The sequence below is a fragment of the Rhincodon typus genome, chromosome 8, assembly GCF_021869965.1.
Source record: "Rhincodon typus isolate 14 chromosome 8, sRhiTyp1.1, whole genome shotgun sequence".
Taxonomy (NCBI): Eukaryota; Metazoa; Chordata; class Chondrichthyes; order Orectolobiformes; family Rhincodontidae; genus Rhincodon; species Rhincodon typus.
In genome coordinates, this window is record NC_063339.1 from 77267843 (window position 1) to 77290647 (window position 22805).

A 22805-nucleotide genomic window follows, 5' to 3' on the forward strand; every position below is an offset into this window, starting at 1 on the left:
TCCCTGTCTGTTTGCTTCACATTGAGAGATGTGTCTGCCCACCACATCTGGGCACATCATATGATTGTCATAGATCAGGGATGTCACTAATAATGGTCAGAGAATGCCATCCCAATGGACTTCCTGTGACACACAGACTCCGGGAGAGAAGGTTGAATGTTGTCCTTGGCAACTGTAGACAGAGGCAGAGCCTGCCAATGCTGTAACATGCTGCTCCACTGAATATTACGATAACTTGCTTGTTTGTTTAATTGATATTACTAATGTAAACAACAGTACCTGAAAGTGGAAGATTCCAGCATAGTTCTCTGTAAAGTATTGATCACGAGGGATAACCCGGTACAGCAGCTTCTCATTAAGAGTGAGACATGCAATGGCAGCCAGGAACCAGCAATCACCTGTTAGAAATAGAAATCATCAGCGTCCAGCCAGTCCAAACCCAAAATTAGGGCTTAAGCATCAGAGTAATTTGAGATATGACATACAAACTGAAGTATGTTTGGAAGGAACATGTGACTTTATCCCTGTGGTTTCCAAGGTTTTTCACCACTGGGGATTTTCTCACATTATATCTGGCTATGTTGAAGACTAACTATAGAGATTGATTAATCCAATTATTTAACAACTCCATCATCGTATGACTTGACTACCAGGATGGGATGCAAAGAATGAGATAACAATAATCTTTCCTTCCAAAGTTCCAACTTGGAGTTCAAACAAACTTAGTCCTTTGATAATGTCTGGTATTATGGTAGGGTTTCTGGACAGAGTAAAGATATCCCAGTTTTAATCTGAAAAATTCCAGTCCCTCAGTCACTTGCCCACACACAGACCCACATTCTAATCAAAAGGGCTAAATCAAGACCCTCCCTGATGTTGGGGTCAGATAAGTGAACAAGGTGCTCACCTACAGCATCAATCTTTAAGGGGTGCCAAATTATACTTTACCTTGTTGAGGTAGCATTGTCAGCCTGAGACACTTCATTACAGAGACAATATCACTGGAAAGCAATCTGTTATTGCAGAGGGAGACAATGAGATTGACGGCAGCACCAGGCTAGCAACTGAACACGTTTATGGTTGGTGGATCTGGTGAAGAACCACACAGCCTATAATCTTCAACACCGTTCTCTTATCACTTAATCTCAAGGGGTTCATGTTCACCCATTCTAAGCTTATACAATTCATTCATTCAAGCTCAGCACAATAACAAAGACATGTGATGAAAGAGAAGGAACAGGATACTCAGGATCAAGCAACATGCAAGTCCCTGGAGCATTTTTCTGCCTTCTGTTTTCGGCTCCAAAAGTCACTTGCTTCCACACACTTAGCAGCTGTAATTCTTTCATCCAATGGGAGGGTTGGAAATTCACAGAACACAATGATGATGGCAGAGTGCCATTAGATGAGAACATACCACCTATTCACTGGAGGTCAAGGGGAAGAACACACAGATCTGAGCAATGTGCTTGCACAGTTTGCACAACCCCCCAGTGCACGAATGCTGAAAAGGATATTGAAGGAATATTGTCATAAAATACAGACTCTCTGATCAGTCTCCAAGAATGTGTGGCTTTTAAGTTCTCATTCACAATCCTATAAGGGAAGTTTTTTCCTTCCTTGTAGACATCAGTGTAGCATGTAGCAACATAATTAGAATCAGCAGTGGCACATCACTCAAGATTTGTTTGTTTGTGAGTTGTGAACATTACCGAAGGTCAGAATTTAATGTCCATCTCTGATTACTCTTGAGGCAGTGGTGGTGTACCACTGTCTTGAATCACTGCAGTTCCTGAAATGAAGGTACTCCCTCAGGATTAATAGTAGTGACTTGTAGAATGTTGACCCAGTGGCAGCAATTGAGCAGCAATATCTTTTTCAAGTCAGGTCAGTTCAAAGAGATCAAGGGGGCAATTGTATTCCCATGCACCTGCCACCATTGTCCTTCCAAGTTACAAAAACTGTTTTTGCAAGTGCTATCAAAGAAGCTACTTTTCGCTCAATGATACCCTCACCTTCACCTTGGTGCCTTGATAGCAAGTAAAACCATTGCTTTTCTCCCACCCTGACTGTTATCTCTGGTACCTTAAGTCCAAATGACATACATGTGGAAGGATACGCTCACAACTGGTTTAGCCTTTCAATGCCAGATCTATGTAAAGCAGTATCAGGTCCTGACCTCATCTGCAAAAACTGACTTTTATTCCAGGCTCAACCTAGCTTTGTTTGATTACTGCAAAACTGTCCTTTTTAAACCTAAACCCCTGTCCCCTCCATCCTCAGCTCCAACTATAAATGCGAGGAGCTTATGAATCAATTTGTCACTAAGATTCAAACAATCCTCTGCTCCATCCCTCCCTTTCACTAGCCAACTTGACTAAATGTCCTCTAAAACTCTGTCCTGCACTAGTTTGAACTCATATTTTCCACTAGTTCTCAGCTTTCCTGCTCCTCTGATGCTGCTTGGCTGGCAGTGTTCATCCAGCTCTACACCTTGTTATCTCTTTCTTTAAAGTTCATTTATTTTATTAAAGAACCAGCATGGATTGAATCCTGAACATAACTGGAGTTTTCTAAATAGACAAGAAAGGTCTCAATTTTGATGCCAAGCTATGGTTGTTTCAGTTGATCTCAGTAAGAATAACATCAGGGAAGACAGATCACCCCAAGATTCCAATACCTGATCATTATCTCACTGTAACAGTGATGAGGGACTTCAGTTATATGGAGAGACTAAAGAAGTTCAAATTTTTTTTCTGGAAAGGAAGATTTAAAACGCTGCTCAAAGTTATGAGACATTTTGACACAATAGACAGGGATAATCTTTTCACTGACAGGAAGATCAAGTAATTTGAGTATGCAGATTTGATGTATTTGGCAATAGAACCTTGCAGAGGTGAGGTATTCTTTTTCACTCAGCAAGTCGTCATGATCTGGAGTGCAAAATTTCAGAGGGTGTGAATGCAAGTTTAATTGTAGCTTTCAAATCAGAAGTGCATATAAAATTTAAAAATGAAACGGGACGCTTAGACCTCTCTTTTAGAAAACCAGCACAGGTACAATGGGTCAAATGGTTTTCTTTTGTGTTGTATAATTCTATGATTGTACTAACTTCTGTTGGAGAACCTGTTGATGTCTCTGGGTAAGTGCTTCCCTTTATTGGCTTCAATCCTAGTCCTGTATGTGCTGATACTGGGTATAAACAGAATGGAGCTCAGATGTCATATACTCCCCCACCCCAATTTACCAAGTAAAACAATCACCTGCCACTGATGCTCACTGTCTGCCTTCACACACAAGGAACAGCCACTTGCACCACATCCAGAAAGGCACTAATTACTCAAGAACTATACACCAGTAAGTGAGAGACCTTTTTGATAAAATCAGAGACACCGCAAGGAATCTATGTAATTTGCTAAATTCTGAGCTTGAAGGTGCTCAATATGAAATGGAAGAATGAAACCAAAGTCAAGAAATGTAAGAAGTAATGGAGGTGAATTGTACCTTCAGATTTACCCCGCAATTAACGGAAAACTATTATTTCTCGTACTCTCACAAGATATGAAACAGGACACTCCTTCGGCAAATTGCTGTGACATTTAAGCTCGGCATGATGCACCATCTGTTGGACTTTGCAGAGCTAATCATTCTTCTAATATTAGCAGCAACATGCAATAGGCTGACACAGGGAGCTAAAGGATAAAATGAATCTGTGGACTACTTAAGTTTCACAGAGAGAAAAGTTGATTCCTTCAGCTATCTCCTGAACTAACTTTGAAATGTTGACATAGTCTCTGCTTCAATCACTAACTATTAGCTCTTTACAACATCTCTGCTGATAACAAAATCTCCTGTTCTCTGCTTAAAACTCTTACTTAATCTTATACAACCTGGCCCCTTGCTCGATGGCCTACACTCCATAATTACAGTTGTAAATCCTATTCTGTCTACACTGTCTTATTTCTTTGAATTTTAAACAGTAAGCAATTTTTTCAGAAAACCTATTTATCTGCCTCAATTCAATAAAACCTGGAATTAAAACAGAAAATAATAGAAACATTCCACAGGTCAGATAACATCTGAGAAATGCAAAAGAGTTACAGAGAGTTGCAAAACAGAGTTATGAGTGATTCTTTGGAGTTGTAAAGATTTCATGAATTTTAAAAATGGAAAGATCAGGAACATCCACCCCATTTATGCCAGTAGGAGAAAGGGGATGTGACGTGATTCCCAGATGTGGAAAACTTAAACTCAGCAGGGCCATTTGTACTCAGTGCTAAGGGCAGAACTGTGGCTCAGTGGTTAGCACTGTTGCCTCACAGCTGCAGGGATGCAGATTCGATTCCACCCTTGGGCAACTGTCTGTGTGGAGTTTGCATGTTCTCCCTGTGTCTGTGTGGGTTTCCTCCCATAGTGCAAAGATTAGCCATGCTAAGTTGCCCATAGTGTTCAGCAATGTGTAGGCTAGGTGCGTTAGACATGGGAAATGTAGGAAAGGCTAGAGGGATGGTTCTGGGTGGGATGTTTTTTGGAGGGTCAATGTGGACTTGTTGGGCCAAATGGCCTGGTTCCACATTGTAGTGATTCTACAGTTCAAACTGACCCTATTTTTACTCATGCAAGGACCTTATCTTGAAGAGTGGGAATTACAGATTTTTGGAAGGGATGTAAATCATCATGAAGTGTGCTTAAGGTAAATAGAACAATCAAAATTGTGAAGTTATTTGAAAGGCCTACCCTTTAACAGTTGAGAAGAAGTAGCCCGCCTAAATCAGTGAGTTAAAAAAAGTCTGCGCGAGCAGATTTAATCGCAGTTTGTTGAAATAATCCCAACTGCTATAGTTATAACTTTATTACTGCTTGACTGTTTTCTTCAATTAATGGTTATCACAGTGAGGGAGAGGGGCTGTAAGTTCACAGATTCATTGACAGCTTAAAGATGCTATTAAAGGATAAGTTATCTTCAGTCTGAAGTAATTTTTTTTTATTTTATAATGCATTTAATGTTTAAGGAAGTTTAATAACATTTAGTTTTATTGAGGTGAGTTTTCTTTATATACTGAACTCTGTATTAGATATTTAAAACAACATTTTATTCATCTTTGCATGCCTTCCAAGGTCTGTCCAGTGTGGACACTGGGTCAGTTGGCATGGGTGTAAGTGCAAACGGTGGTGTATAGCAGCATGGGTTAACACTTGTTGGTACTAAACTGACATAGGGCTAGAAGTGGTGGATGGGAGTATGTTGTTACTAAATTGGCATAGTGCTGAAAGTGGAAATAGGGGTGGGTTGGCATGGATGAGACATGGGTAGTGGTTGGAGGTGAGGGTGTGTAAGGTGTGAGACTTAAAGAACCAAATATTTAATAAAATGAAAGGCAGAGGCAGGAAAGCCACCCACTGGCTTAATCAAGACATAGGTCATTTGGTAATATGGTCCCCAACTTCTACTCTCTAAACAAAGTAAATGCTCCCCATACCTCTGGACACGTCTTGAGGAACAGATTTAAATTTTGCCCAGAGTCAAAAAGTCATTAGAGCATAAAAGAAGATCATTCAGATAATCAAGTACAAGTCAGCTCTCTGAAGAACAATCAACCCATATCGTAATTCTATCTCCACAGCTCTGGAACTTTTACTTTCCCAAGCACAAATCCAAATTCATTTCGAAAGCATTTATCATCTATGCTTCCCCATCTTCATAGGCAGCAATTTGCAAGTCATTACCATACAATGGGTGAAAAAGTTCTTCCTCACATTGTCCCTGCAACTTTTGACCAAAATATTAAACATGTCCCCTCATTGTTGCATGATCAGCCAAAGGGAGTAGTTTTGATTTGTCCACCTCCTCTTAATCTATCAAAGTCTTCTACACTTCTGTCATATTTCCTTTCAATGTCCTTTCCTCAAGAAGAACAACTCCAGCTCCTCCAATCTAAGCTTGTTGGTAAAATTCTGGAAGCATTCTCCTCTGCATGCTCTCAAGGTTTCTCACAGATTCCCAGCACTGAATTCAATGTTCCGGCTGCAGCCTAATCAGAGCCCTAAAAAGATTCAACATAATTCACCAACTCAATATATCAATGAAACCTATGATCCCATTTGCTTGGCCAACAACTCTCTTAATACATTCTATAACTTTTAAAGATCTATACACATGATCTCATCCTCCCTCTACCTCCCCTGTATGTCCTTCCTCACCATTGCCTCGCCCAATAAGTCTTCTATCAACGTGCATCACTTTTCACATTTTTCTGCATAAAATTTCATTATCCCTTGACTATCAATTCTGCTAACCTGTTCTGTTACAGTTCACTGGTATCACCCTCATTGTATGAAACACCTTCAAATTTGGCATCATTATCAAACTGCATCATTTCACTCTGTATTCCAATTTCCAACTCATTTATATTTCAAACAAGCTATATTCCTAGCACGAATTGCAGAGCATTATTATCTACTTCGCTAGTCTGAAAAACTATGACTCTGTTTTCTGCCCTAGAGCCAATTTGTTTTATTTGAACTGACACAAGGTTTCAATCCTTCACTCCACTGGCTTTACATCCCCATTCACATTTTAAAGCATTCGTTTGAATGTTTGTTCCTGTTACAATTTCACACCAATAAATTTGATCACTGACATTTTAAACTTAAATTCAGCACACAGTATTCTGATCAGATTACTTTCTAGAATGTCAATTCACCAAGCAGATTTGGTTTACTGGCTGCGATGTCTGCGGGATGGTCCTTGTTGAGTTGAAGGAATTGCGTCAAATTACAGGAAATTGAAGCCAACGCCCTTAGACTTCTGAAGCGCTGACAACTGGGCTCTTTCACTTGTTGAATTTCATGTACATCAAATAAATAGTCGGAACTTACATCCTTTCTTTTTCCCATCTTCCACTGTCATTACTCAACAGTAGTAGCAAACACTCCCAGGACAGGCACAGTGCAGTTGGATATAAAGTTACATTCTTGCTATCCCGCCCATTAGTAACCCACGGTCCAATTGGATGACCTTGGGTGATATTACTTCTGTTCAGTGAGGGTACATTGTCAATTCTACTGTTGAATGAGCTCTTAAAAACAGTGTGTTGTTGATTACGTTATTCAGTAGCCAGGATATGGATTCATAGAGTCATACCACATAGAAGCAGGCCCTTCGGCCCACCATGTCAATGATGGTCAACAAACAACAAACTACACTAATGCCATTGAGTTGCATTTGTTCTACAGACTACTATACCCTGGTATTTTAAGTCCAGGTGTTTCTTGAAGGTGGTAATAAAACCTGCCTCCACCACCCTCTCAGGAAGCGCAATTCACATTTCCACCACCATCTGACTGAAAGAATCTTTCCTCAGATCTTCTCAAAACTGTTTAGTCCTCACCTTAAAGTTATGCCCTCTGGTCTTAGACACATTTGCCATGGGGGAAAGATTCTCACCATCTACCGTGTCCGGGCCTCATAATTTTGTAAAACTCAATCAGATCCCCCCTCAGTCTCCTCTGTTCCACAGAAAACAAACCCAACCTATCCAGTATCTCCTTATAACTAAGACATTTCATCACAGAGAACATCCTGGTAAATCTCCTCTGCACCCTCCACAGTGTAATTGTGTCCTTCTGAGTGTATGGCGACCAGAACTGCACACAGCATTCCATCTCTGGCCTAATCAATGCTCTATAAAATTGCAACAAGACTTCCCTGCACCTATATTCTACATCCCAGCTAATGAAGGTAAGCATCCTATGTGCCTCCTCCAACACCCTGTTTACCTGTGCTGACACCTTTAGGGAGCTATGGTCTTGTACATCAAGGACCCTTTGTTCCTTAATACTCCCTAGGGACCTTGGGATTCATTGTGCATAGCCTTCCCCTATTAGACCTCCCAAAAATGCATACCCTCACATTTATCAGGAATAAATTCCATCTGCCTTTGCTCAGCCTCACTTACCACCTCATTGATATCAGACTATAGCCTAAGACCATTGTCATTATCAACAACACCACCAATTTTTGAGTCATCTGCAAACTTTCTAATTATACCTTCTACATTCACTTCCAAGTCATTAATGTACGTAACAAACAAGGGTCCTAGTACCAATTCCTGCAATACACCATTGGTCACAGGTTTCCAATCACAAAAATAACGCTCCACTATCACCCTTTGCCTCCTACCTGTAAGACAATTTTGGATTCAGTTTGCTAATGTGCCTTGGACCCCATGGACTCTTACCTTTTGGACCAGCCTTCCATGCAGGACCTTGTCAAAGGCGTTACTGAAGTCAATGTAAACCACATCAACCGCATTACCCTTGTCAATGAATTTAGTCACCTTTTCAAAAAACTCAAATTAATCAGACAAGATCTCCCTCCAACAAATCCATGCTGACTATCCCAGATCAATCTCTGCCTTTCCAAGTGTAATCTTTTCCAACAATTTGCCCACCAAGTTTTAAAAATTTATTCACGGGATGTGGGCTTCACTGGCTAGGCCAGCATTTATTGTCCAGAGGCAGTTAAGAGTCAATCACATTGCTTTGGGTCTGGAGTCACATGTAGACTCCAGACCAGGTAAGGATGGCAGTTTCCTTCCCTAAAGGATATTACTGAACCAGATGGCCTTTTTCAAAAATTGACAATGAATTCATGGCCATTATTAGACTCTTAATTTTTACAGGATTTTTACTAAATTCAAATTCCACCATCTGTGGCAGGATTCAAACCTGGATCCTAGAATGTTACTTGGGTTTCTGGATTAACGGTCCAGCAATAATTCCAGTAGACCATCACCTCCCTCGGCTAATGTCAGACTAACTGGTCTGTAATGACCTGGCCTATCCCTTCTGCCCTTCCTGAACAAAGGAACCAGATTAGCTATCCTCTAGTGACCTAGAACTTCACCTGTGGCCAGGGAAATATTAAACATCTCTGCCAGAACCCCTCCCTTGCCTCCCATAACAGCCTGGGATTATTCTCATCAAGCCTTGGGATTTTTCTTAATCTGTCTGCCAAACATGTTTCATGGCCTCTCTTTTCCTTCCTAATTTTTTAAGCAGCCTCTACATTCTTTATACTTCTCAAAGACCTCCACTATTTTTAATGCTCTGAACCTAACATAGAAAGTCATGGAGCTGTATACCACGGAAACAGACCCTTCGGTCTAACTCGTCCATGCCGACCCAATATCCTAAATTAATTTAGTCCCATTTGCCAGCATTTGGCCCATATCACTCTAAACCCATCCTATTCATATACCCATCCAGATGCATTTTAAATTTTGTAATTGTACCAGCCTCCATCAGTTCCTCTGGCAGCTCATTCCACACACACACCATCATCTGCGAGAAAAGGTTTCCCTTAGGTCCCTTTTCAATCTTTCCCCTCTCACCTTGAACCTATGCCCTCTAGTTTTGGAGTCCCTCACCCTGGGGAAAAGACCTTGGCTATTCACCTTATCTATGCCCTTCATGATTTTATAAACTTCTGTAAGGTAACCCCTCAGCCTCCAACTCTCCAGGAAAAGTAGCTTCAGCCTATTTACCTTCTCTCAACAGCACAAACACTCCACCCCTGGCAACATCCTTGTAAATCTTTTCGGAAACCTTTCAAGTTTCACAACATCCTTCCTATAGCTTAGAGACCGAAAATGAACACAGTATTCCAAAAGTGGCCTAACCAATGTCCGGTACAGCCTCAATATGACCTCCCAACTCCTATACCAAATGCACTGACCAATAAAGGCAAGCATATCAAACATCTTCTTCACTATCCTGCCTACCTGTGACTCTGCTTTCAAAGAACTATGAGCCTGTATTCCAAGGTTTCTTTGTTCAGCAACACTCCCCAGGACCTTACCATTAAGTGTACAAGTCCTATGATTTGCCTTTCCAAAATGCAGCACCTCATATTGATCTAAATTAAATTCCGTCTACCACTATTATTCCTTATTTTTCTTTATCAAACTCTCGACATCCCTTTATATCCAGAGATGCCTATGCTTCCTGCACTTGCCCTTTCCTCTTAGAGAAATATGCTGGCCCTGGACTCTCACTATACTGCTTTCAAAAGACTCCCACTTTCCAAATGTAAACCCAGTTGCAAATTGTTGTTCCCAGTCTATGTTAGTCAGATCCTGTCTAATGATATTGCAATTGGCCTTCCACAAATTTACTTAACTTCTGCACTATCCTTATCTCTTTCCAAAATGACTTTGAGTTATGGTCACTGTACCCAAAATGTTTGCCCACTGACACTTCAACCACTTGATCAGCTTCATTCCCTTGGATTAAGTCTAGCGCTACCACATCTCTAGTAGGACTATCCGTATACTGGCATCGGCAGGTATATAGGCAACTTGGCGGGTACTGTGCAGGTTCACTAGATTGAGGTTTGAAATGACAATACAAACAAAACTTGGAAAACTTAGGACAGTTTATACTTATGAAGGGTCATGATCTGAAACATTAACTCCTGGACTTTCACTCCTGACTTCTGTGTACAGAGTTCAGAAATCTCCTGGATTGCTACATCTGCTTCAGGAAGAAGTATCCTGATTGGTGGAATCTTGGAGGGGGGAGGAAATGGAGTCAGGCCTGGTGTGTGTGTGGGCTCCTACAGGCCTGAAGTGGTGTGATGTGGATGAGGATAGTCATCCTTCTGGTCCAGCAAAAAAAGAGTCTTATTGAATAAAATGATAAGCAGTTCATTGCCTGTGATCCACATTACTGCAGAGGGTGTTAGAAGCATACTAACTTCAAGTATATCCCCTATAAGCTCCTACTTTACTGTGAGCAATTCGTTGTGACATTAACACAGTGGGTAGTGCTTACTGCATTATATCAGGTACTAATCCTCTCAGCAGGGCCTATCAACAGCTCGTGTAAATCAGATATGGTCTCAGACACTGCTAAGTGCCAAGATATTCAGCGAGTGGTGGGCAGGGAATGTGGCAAGCAGGGAGCCCCCTGATCAACAAACCGTATCAAGTTTGCTGGTGGGTTCCTGAGTTGGGGGTGCCCTCATTCAAAAGCACTCAGTTCCTGATCCAAAGACCCAGTGAATTGCCACATAAGGGGTACCCCACCACAGATGGTAAAACCAATCCTACACTGACCCATCTGTGGCCCTGGTCTCTAGCTGATCCAGATGCTCCCTAATGGTATTATCAGCGATGAGGAGCTGACATCTCCAATTAAATTCCCCTGAACAACTGTCAAAGTCATTTGGCAGAATGCCTCATCACTAAAAAGCATCAAGACATTGCTTGGCTGTTGGTGAGAAGGGCACTACCTGTGAGATCCTTCACGTATGCCCAGACTCTCTGTGCCACTGCGCACTGCCCTTGATGCCAGCAGGGGTGGTAAAAAGCTATCATACATTTCCTGCTGGAATGTGCCTTTGCAACGGAAGCCTGGAGAGAGATACAATGGTCTTTGTCAAGTTTCGTCCCAAGCAGCCTGTGCTCTAAGGACTGTTCCTTTGTGACACACACAAAGACAAACATTGACTGCGCCTTGAGGACCATCAACTCGGTGAAAAATGCTCTTTGGTCTGCCCGAAACCTGTCAGTCTTCCAGAGGAAGGAGTTGACCTCAACTGAGTGTTGCAAAATGGCACATTCCATGGACCAGGACTACATGCAATGGGACGCATAAAAGCTTGGGTCAGCTGCTACAGGATGCAATGGAGAAAGACCACCATTTAAGCACTTTCTGCCAAATTACAATGGGAGTCCATTCAGTTATTGGGTCCTACCGGTGCCTCAAATGCATGTAAATATAGTCTTATACAAGTATGAAATACATTGCATTTATCTGTTCTCAAGATACAAAGACTGTATAGAATTAAACTGCTCTAGTGACTTTGTATGAATACGAAGATTTTTCATGAATAAAGGACAGTTTTGAAATAAAAAAAAAGCTCTGTAGAAGGGGACCGTACATAGGGTGATGGGAAGGATTTCTGCCCCTTGAGTTCTTCTGCAGGCCATGTAAGTCATACTTCATGTCGTCGGCCTTCGCCAAAGAAGCAGATCAGGCTTATAATGGCTCTCCAGCCAGCAGATGAGAGCCCTGTCTTCTGGATTAAATTCAACCATACTTCAGTAAATCTCAGAGGAATGTGCACCAGCACTTCACACAAATTTCTTTTTGAAGTAACGTAGACAAGTGCAACAACCTGTTGGCCCACTACAGTATTTAACAATGAACAATGAAACAGATAATTGATTAATCTGATTTATTTGTATCAATTAACCGAGAGGGAGAACTCCCTTAGTCCCTCAAAAACATAGAAGGTGCAGAAACTTTAGGAAAAGCATGAGCAAACCTGTTTAGCACATCATATGTCAAAGCTCACACCCCTATAGATCTCCCAGTTTTTTCTCTTTCCTACTCCTCTCCTACAGGCACTCATTTGCACTACGGTATACAACCCTCAGGTTAAACCACCACTGGTCATCTCTGTCTAATGAGAGAGCAGCCAATGGTGTGGTAGGGCTATGGCAATTTTACCTTTACCCATAGTTCCAGGGGGAAAGCTGTCCCCGCCATCTTGTCTATGTTGCCTTGTGTAGGAACTGGCTGGCTATCTGACTGAGGGCAAGGGAGTCGAGCACGATCCAGTTTTCACCCAAAGTCATAGCTTATTAAATGTGGAAACCCTGGCTGCTCCTTTCCTTCTCAAATCTAGAAACATCAAGGTCAACTGTATCTACTCTCCTACCCATTTATGATCACCTGAATTGATCCAGGGCTTTCCCCTGGTCTGTGTATTTCAGTGTCAACTCATAACCATTCCCCTAAACAGACAGCAGACCACACACAAATTATTTATAACTAAATTGTTACTAAATTAGAAATCCAGAGGCCTGAATCAATGCTCTGAAGATATGAGTTCAAATCCCACCATTCGATTCATTAATCTGGAATAAAATGCTAATTTCATTAATAATGATCATGAAACAACTGGATTGTCGTTAAAATCCATCTGGTTTACTAATGTCCTTCAGGGAGGAAATCTGCTGTTCTTCCATAGTGTGACCTATGTGCGACTCCAGATCTATTAATGTGGTTGATCTTAACTTTTTTCTGAAATGACCCAGCCAGCCATTCAGTTGTGACAACTAAGCAATATCTTCTAAAGGGCAAATAGAAATGGGCAAAAAATGCTGGTCTACCTAGTAATGCATAAATTAAAAAACCCTCTCCCATATTGCTACAAATCTCTTCCACAGACACTGGCTCTTTCTGGAATCTGGTTCTGTGGCCACCTGCTACTGACCTTACCAACATGGTTTCAAATCCTTGGTTTCCATCGTCCCTAGTGAAATTTAAATTTGATTAATTAATAAATAGGGAGTTGACCATAAAATTATTATCAATTGGCTCAAAAACCCATCTGGTTCCCTAATGTCCTTTAGGGGAAGCAATATGTTGCCCTTACCCGATCTGGCTGATATGTGCCTTCAGAATGACAGCAATGTGGTTAAGTCTTAACTGCACTCTGACAAGTCATTCAGTTCAAAGGTAATTTGAGATGGGTAGTGTTAGCCCAAGCCTGGACATTGTCCAGGTTTCTCCTAGGCCCTACCCTTCAGCTAATTAGCAAGGCATCAATCTACTATCGATCACCAGCGATTGACAGTGCCGCAAACAAAAAATATTTGTTAAGTAGCTGCTCACCAATGCACAGCTTGGGCTTGAATAATCGGGTCAAAACTTTGTTATAGATTTGGTCAAGAAATGAAGAATAAAAGCTGAAATTCAGAGGAGAGGTGGCAGTGACTGCTCTTGACAACTATGACCATTTTTCCACTTCTATTCTTTGAAGGGACATTGGCGTCACTAACTATGTTAGCATTCAATTGCTAATGAGAAGGTGACATGAAAGATCCCTTGGGAGACTGAAGTCAATGGGAAGGGGAAAACTCAACACCTAACACAAAGATTGTGTGGTTGATCCTGGCCAATAATCTCAGCCCAGTAAATCACTCCAGGAGTACCTCAAGGTCATGTTCTAGGCAGAATCACCTTCAGCTGCTTCATGAATGGCCTTCCTTCCAACATTTGGTCCAAAGTGAGATATTTGCTGGTGACTACACAATGTTCAGTACCATTCACAACTCCTCAGTCTGTGTCTGCAGGCAGCAAGACCTAAACAACGTTCAGGCTTAGGTTGATAAGTGACATTTTCCCATGACATTCAGTGACATTACCATCGCTGAATCCCTCACCATCAACATTCCAGAAACTACCATTAACTAGAAACTGAACTGCACTGGTCAAATAAATACTATGGTAAGAAGAGCAGGTCAGAGACTACAAATTCTGTAATGAGTAATTCAGTTCCTGTCTGCCCATAGTTTATCCACCAGGTACAAGGCTTGACACCATCGAGGACAAGGCAGCCAAGTTGATCAGCACTCAACATTCGTTCTCTTCATCATCGGTGCATAAGGTTAACAGAGTGTGCTAGCTACTAAATGTGTTGCAGCAACTCATCAAGGCCACTTCAACAATATCTAAACTCATGACCTCTATGACTATGACAGATACATAGGAGCATCACTGCCTGCAAGTTCCCCTTCCAACCAACACCCGATCCTGTTGAACTATACTGCTGTTTCTTCATTGATGTTGGTCAAAATCCTGGAATTCCCTCCTTAACAGCACTGTGGGTATCTCTGCACCCCAAGGACTGCAGCAGTTCTAGAAAGTAATTCATCACCACCATCTCAAGGAAAACAAGGGTAGATAGTAAATGCTGCCGTAGCCAGGGAACCTCATGTCCCATGATTTTGTTTAAAAAAAAATGGATTGCAGCAGTTTAGGAAGATGGCTCACTGCCACATTCTCAAGGATAATTAGAGAAGGGCAAAAAATTGGTGGTCTAACCAGTGACAACCTCATCGCGAAAAGATTGCAAGAAAGAAATATTTTGTTGCTGATGGAACTGAGCATGCTCAATCTGAACACAGAGAATCCAACTGGCAGCACAACTTATTGTTAGGACATGGTCTGCTGAAACAATAGCCTGTACAAAGGTTGGCAGCTTGCTGGGATGCAGCTCCTAATGGGCATTGTTCCAAAGCACTGACCCGCAGCTCAGACCTACCTCACACAATGTTATTTTATGCTCGTCAGCTTTCAGCAGCTCCATGGATTATTCTATGGAGAATGGAAGAACCCTTCTGCTCTTATATCACTTATTAACCCTTCAAAAGCTGTCCTATTTTTCTTTAATTGATTCATCCATGATGATTTGTACAGGGGAGCCACTGCACAGGTGCCAATGGCCAGTGTTCAAAGTGTGAATCTTAGTAGTGATTCCATCCCAGTTTTGCTTCTGTTAACACAGCATACTAAGTAGTGACCTCAAGTAGACTTAGCTTAAGATAAGAGATTGCAAACACTCTCTGCAAGACTAGCTTGGCCTGAACATAGCTGTCATCAGGAAGGAAAGAAAGGTTTGTTTATATGGCACCTTGCACGAACACAAAATATTCCAAAGTGCTTCACATTCAATGAAGTACTTCTGCAGCCAATTTGCCCACAGCAAAATCCCACAAACAGAAATGTAATAATGTGATAATTTGTTTTTTCTTGTGACATTGATTGAGAGTAAGTATTGGCTAGGATACCTGCATTTCATTGAAGCAGTACTGGGGGGATATTTTATATTCATCTGATAGGGTAGACAGGGATTTGACTGAATGTTTCAACTGAAAGACAGAAACTTTGATAATGCAGCACTCCCTAAGTTATTCTCTGGACTGTCACCCCTGATTTTTGTACTTAAGTTTTAGAGAAAAGCTTGAACCCAGAATCTCTGACTCAGAGGCAAAAGTATCACTTAATGAGCCCAGTTAAAAATCTAGATGAAACATTTACTTTTCGACTAACATCACTGCATCAAATCCGAACATGGTAAATGTTAAAATATCTGCAGAGAGAAATCAGAGCTGAGCTTTTCTAACAATTTCTGTTTTTGTTTCTGATTTACAGCATTCATAGTACTTTCTGTTTTTATTAAGTGTTAAAATATACTTCCTGAACATCAAACCAGGCAAGTTGCTTCCAGCCACTGTTCCCATTACCTACCCTCATTAACCTGAAACCATCCAAATCACTAATGTCATTCTGCACAACAGCGGTCGCTACCTCCTAATCCCAATCCCTACCCTCCATGGTTACCCATCCATTCTCTTGGTTCGCCATCCTCTTTCAATCTTCCTGACCCCCAGTTCTTTTTGTTGACTTATCCAAGAGCCAGTGCTGCAATTGAAACAGCCCAATCTTGGAAATCTATTCCTCTGTGAGCTCCCTGAAGATAATATTTAGCTGTCATAAGTTCACTGATTAAATTGTAATGGGGCCCAAGATGTAACATAAGGTGGGAGTCCCTGTCCTATCCTTTCCATGTTGGGTACTAGCAAATTTCGAAATGTGTTTTAAATTTGAATATTCCTGCAATTTCATTAGCTGACTGCTGATTACATATATTTCTGTAAGAGAAGCTCAAACTGCTAGCTCCTAATAATTTATCAGAACTGATCAGTGTAACCACGTAAAGGGTTTCCAAATGGATTCCTTAATTGCTTATAGCATGCTGAAGCTCAAATGCTAAGGAGCACAAAGGAAAAGTGAAAGTAAAGTTCAGCAGAGTTTTGTCTTCAAAGGATAGTAGTCTTATAGAAGTTTCCACAGGAGGCTACCGAAACAGTATATTTCTGGGTTCAGAAAACAACAATCTTTGAAGAGGAAAAGTTGATGTACATGTTAGAAACAGGAAGGTGGAGCCAGCTAATTGTGAGTTATCTATGGCCTAATGGTCTCTTTTACCTAATAGCAACTATAACTTTATCTAGGAAATAGCCTGCTACAGGTTACTTGCAAATGTAAGAAGAGAATTCATACTAAGTCAACTAATCAGTAAGCTGATCATACCTATTCAAAATTTGATCTCAGAAACCAACATAAAGGATCAGTTCATGGATATAGCAACTTTTTTTTATTGCATCACAGCTCTTGGTCAGAAGGGAGAAAATGCAGAAATGGATTTCTGGAGGAAAAAGGATTGGGAGAAGCCCAGCAGAACAAAATGCACCTCCATCTTTTAGGGAATTCAGAAGCAGAAGAAGAATTGGTTTTCACAAAGTGTCAAAGATCACACAGTGAAAATTTAACCTTCATCACCACAACGTGAGGCAGACTTCAGTTGCTTGGGCCATGGCCGTGCAGTCTTATGCATAACAACAAAATGACTTGAAGGGTCCTGAATTTTCTGAGTGATATCAACAGCCAAAATGATCAAATCAGCCAACAAATCAGTAAATGTTTTCCTTTTCATCTGAATCTTGTAACAAAATTTAATAAAAGTATCTATAACCACCAGCTTAATTTCATTACCTGCCTTTCAGTAGCGACATATGAATAATGTGCACCTTTATCATACCTTATATCTTTGTGATGTCTAACTAACATTTCTACCCTTGTTGTCTCGACAGAAATTCTTGGTAACAGAGGTACACATGGTGACGCTGGAGAGAGGACCTTCCACTCTGGCCAATATGGCCATTTTGATGGTATCTAATTTTCTCACATTGGCAGAAGAAATTTTTCCTTTCACTGGATGTCTTTATATTTTCAGCCATTACCATTCCCTTTAGTCTGCTTCATTGGCTCCTTTGGAGGGTGACTGTTTGACACATTGGTTCCCTGAAGAGAATGCAATGCTGGCTCGGTTTTAAAGTATTCATGCAATACTCCTACGTTCACTTTTCTAACCAAGCTTTTAATATGTTTAACTTAAAACAGCAGATCAGTGCTGTAGAAACTATTGACTGTTGGTTTCATATTATCCTCCAAATAATTTTAGGTCTTAGAAATTATGAAATAAGACCTTACCCAAATCTCCTTGACAGATATCAGTTCTTGAGGCTCCGCCAATGATGAACTTTGGATTCTCACAGATTTCCTGACAAGACAAGACATGATTAACTGAGCCTATCAGCAATTGAAAACACTTTCTTAAAACACTTCACTCTTCATCCCGGTAAAATTTCATCCCTATTAAAACATGGCCACCAAATGTGTTCTTTTCTTTTCATTGAGACACAAATTTAAGCATGACTGGCACTGAGATTGTTACTAAAAATGCCAAGGTTTGTGTCTGAAAGCACTGTTTAACTACCCTTAAAATCACCAGGCAGTGCAACATGATTGGTGCTCTTCATGAATGCAACTAACATTTGTAAAATAAACTAATAACCAGACTGTCAATAAGAAGAATAATATCATCAATATCAATGATCAGCCCAATGTTATTATGACCCTTTGTGAATGAAAGGCATTGAAACAACCAAAAGGACCAGCTTTTTTGGACTCAATGGATAGTTTTCAATATCCTCATCAAAAAATTCATAATGTCAAATAAATGAATGTGTCCGTTAAGGCCCATGCTATAATTAACCAACAAACATTAATTTAGCAATGGCAGTGGACATAAACATAAGCCAGACTCAAAAAATGTCATTCATGGTTGAGAGTACTTGAAAATAGTACCTGAAAGGTTAGCTGAATTAATTTCTAAGTTTATTATGGTAGAAACAGGTACCACAACTACTTTAGTTAAAAAGAAAAGATACATTTTACTAAACATAACACATGAACAGATGAACTAAGGAGATGAAGGACGCCATTTAGCCCTGAATCTAGTCTAAGATTCAAAAACATTACAGTTGATCTGATTGTAACCTCAACTCCACATTCTAACCTATCTCCGATAATTTTTCACCCTCTTGCATATGGTAGATTCTACCTCTGCCACAAATTTATGCAAAGACTTTGCTTCCACCATCTTTTGGAAAAGAGTTTCAAAGACTCATGCCCCGCTGAAAGAAAAGTCTTCCTCATCTCGATCCTAACTGAATGAACCCTTATTTTTCATTGATGATCCCCTAGTCCTAGATTCTTGCACAAGAGGAAGTATCCTTTCTACAGTCACCTCAGGATTTTGCAAGTTTCAATCAAGTTTCTTCTCACTCTGTTAAACTCCAGTGAACACAAACCTAGTCTGTCTAACTTTTTTCCCCAAAGACAAACCATCCACTCAGGGTATTACTCTCATGAAACATCTTTGAACTGCTTCCAATGGAGTTACATTCTTCCTTAAATAAGGAGATCTATACCATATTTACTATACTTTGTCTAGCAGTGGTCTCATCTTATATAGCTGAAGCAGAACAAAGACATTCAATGCCCCTTGCAATAAATGACAGCATTCTATTTGCTTTCCTAACTTCTTATTATACCTATACAGTAGCCTTTTGTGATTCATGCACTAGGACACCAAGACCCCTATGCTTCTCAGAGCTTTGCAATCTTTCACAATATACTTCTGTTTTATTCTTCCTGTCAAAATGGATAATTTCACATTTTCACACTCTTACCTCATCTTCCAGATTGCTGCCCCACTCACTTAATTCAGCTACATACTTTTGTAGCCTCCTTTCATCCTCTTCATAACTTACATTCCTACTTATCTTTGTGTCACCAGAAAATTTAGGAACTATGTCTACAGTCTCTTCCTCCAAGTAATTTTGATAAATTGTAAAATGTTGAGGCCCCAGCATTGATCCCCATGGCACACAACTCATTACATCTTGCCAACCAGAAAAATACCCATTTATGCCTACTCAGTTTCCTGTTAGTTAGCCAAACCCATGTCTTCTTCAATCAATCCCCCCTATACCGTGAGCCTTTATTTTCTGTAATAAAATTGATGCAATACCTTATCAAATGCCTTCTGGAAATCTAAGTGCAGTACATTTACCAGTTCCCCTTTATTCAGAGCACGTGTTCCTTCTTCAAAGGACTCCAATAAATTGATTAAACATGATTTCCTTTTCATAAGCCATTTCACTTTGCATCATTACCTTGAATTTTCTAAAATGCCCTGTTATAATAACAACTTCTAACATAACAGATGTTAAGCTAACAGATTCACAGTCTTTCTTCCTTGAGGCCCAAACAGTCTCCAACATCAATACCTTTTCTAGGCTGTATTTGAAATGAATTTGACAATTATTTCCTTCTCTAAACGGTGCTCCACATGGGTGTGCTATGTAAAGGGCTTGTTTCCACCAAGGTTTAGAATGTGGATGTGGAAAGGAAATTTCCTCTTGTAGGAGAGTACCAGAACTAGGGAGCATTGTTTAATGCAGCCATGTCTACCTTCTTTTGGGATATGTTGAACGTTCCTTGTTCCAGTTCTACTTGGACCCCCTCCCTCACTTCTTTTTCTGGTCCATTGATGGCCATACTGGTGCTGTTTTCATTGGTTTCTGAACAAGTTAAGCTAACACGAGAAGCCATGAGCTCCAAGATCCCTGTAGGTCATCTGACCTAGAAAAATACTGCCATTCCATCCATATTAAGGGACGAAAACACAGAACTCCCTCACACCTAACATAAGTGCTCAAGAAGACAATGTATTGCCTCTTCCCTTGGCCAGTCAAGGATGAGCAAAAATACGTTGGCCTTTACAGTAGCATTCACAACCAGAAATTTTTTTTCAAAAATTGTGGTATAAAAACATGAAGTGCTGGAGAAGCTCATCAGGTCCAGCAGCACTTTTGGAGAGAGAAGCAGTTAAGGTTTTCAGTCTAATGACTCTTCTTCAGCATCTGCTGTATTTTCCTTTTATCCAAGAATTGTAGTATTTTCCCAGATGACCATGTCTGATACCTTGTGGTATTTGCCACCTTCATTTGTATGTGGGATTGGGCAAGGGTTGTTTGCTGCCAACAATCCTCCTTTATCTTTGCTTAGTTTAGAACCTATCAAGTGATTAGTGGTACAAGATATACCACCATAGAATATATTCAGAAGAGACACTGCTCCTAGATAACAAGGTGTACTGTGCATGACAGCAATAAGTCCAACTACATTTAGTTCGGCATAATTACAGGATGCTAGGGAGTTGTCACAGATATATCCGGCCCTTCTGAAAACGAGTGGAACTCCTTGTCTCCACCCACAGATTATATGTGAGTTGAGAAGAATGGGTAGAGCCATCATACTATGAACAATAACCACTTCAAAACCATTACATTACACAACAGTAACAGTGAGTCGTCACACTTGTATAAAATAAGACACTGTATTACAGATTGTTTTTCATTTACAGTAACTGTGAGTACTTGCACTCTCATCAGAGTACTACCTTCTATTCACTCCAGTACTCCCAGCCTTACTCCCTTATCAGGGTGCAAAATATACTTATGGTAAATGCAGGTACTCCCACTTTCACACTTCTATCAGAGTGCAGATTTCCCTTTACTTACAGTAAGTGTGCATGAATTCTCAGACTACATAGATTGCTCTTCACTTATAGTAATTACAAGCTCCCCCACCCTCACTTACCCATCATAGTACATGCTGCACTTCACATACTGTAACTGTAACACTCAACCACCTATCACAGAGCACTGACGCACACTCACAAATCCTATCAGGCTGGACACACACTAAAAAGTAAATTTGCTTGGATCCCTACCTTTGGTCGTTTCCACAGTATGTTCTTCACTTTTGTGGACTTTTGTCCCAGTTTTTTATACCCAAGGGACTCCACTGAGGCTGGAAACGTATCATCTTCAAACAGAATATTTTGCTGCAGGCAGTCCTGCTTCAGTGTTACAAAGTTCTGCTCATTAAATTTGATGGGCTTGTGAATCGACCCTTCCCCCTCCCGCCTCTGTCTCTCACGTATCAGGCGGTCACAGAAGTGCCCAGTTGGTGTGTATGGCATGGTTTCCAGCAAAAGATCTTTACTTGGATCTCTATGAGCAGACAGAGGGCTATTGAGGCAGCAACTACCACACTCAGCAGCAAATGATATCAATTGGCACGCTACAATACCTTCAGTGGACACAAACTCCTGGCACAAATCCAGGCTGCTCATTCCTGATTGGATGGGTTTCAAACAACGTCACACCTGCAGAATACAGTACAAAAGACAATCTCCCTCAGGCCATTGGCTGAGATACAATAGAGAAAGAACAAAAACTACACACTGAGGGACTGCTGAGTTACAACAGCCAGAAGGGTTGTGTTGATAATGTTGGTGAAGAACAGGAAGAAACATAGAGATAAGCATCTTTTTTTCTGTATCCAAAGAGCTGAAAGAGGCTCTGTCTGCCTCAGCAAATGGCATTCACGATAAAGCTGCACTCAACAAGCTGTGTGTGAGACACACTATAGACTTTAATCCAGTTGAGATGCAAATCCATTGAATGTTGATCTTATGGGCCTGGCTGGGCTGTTATGACTTCAGGTGGGGCAGTATTTCTCCCCCATAATTCTAATCCATGCACTTCTCAGTTCCTGTGGAGAGTTTCTCTCTGACCTCATTGATTTACTTCCCAACACTCAACACTTGTGCTGAGAGAAACAAGCTACATTTAATTACAAGAGTACATCTCAAATACCAGTGTGCAGAATTGGTCCCCTTATTTTAAAAAAATATTTGAGGTAGTTCAGAGAAGGTTTATTCAGTTGATACCTAGACAGGAGGGTTGTCTAATGAAGAAAGGTTGGATAGACTTGTTTCAACCAGAGCTTAGAATAATGAGGGATGAACCAATGTCGTCAAATAAGCCCAATTCAATGATCACTATTAATTATTTCATTATCCTTAGTGGCCAGCCTCTTCTCAGCAGAGGAAATATTATGATGAGATAACAAGGTGTAGAGCTGGATGAACACAGCAGGCCAAGCAGCATCATAGGAGCAGGAAG

General features: G+C 40.7%; 1 protein-coding gene across 1 annotated transcript in view; it reads right to left on the reverse strand.

Moving 5' to 3' along the window:
- capn3a (calpain 3a, (p94)) overlaps positions 1-22805 on the reverse strand; it is a 94100-nt gene that overhangs the window by 57133 nt on the left and 14162 nt on the right. The window contains exons 2-3 of the mRNA XM_048600157.1: positions 17914-17983; positions 280-398 (exon numbers count right to left, since the gene is read on the reverse strand). Of these exons, the coding sequence (XP_048456114.1) occupies positions 280-398; positions 17914-17983 (189 nt within the window). The remainder of the gene's footprint in view (positions 1-279; positions 399-17913; positions 17984-22805) is intronic.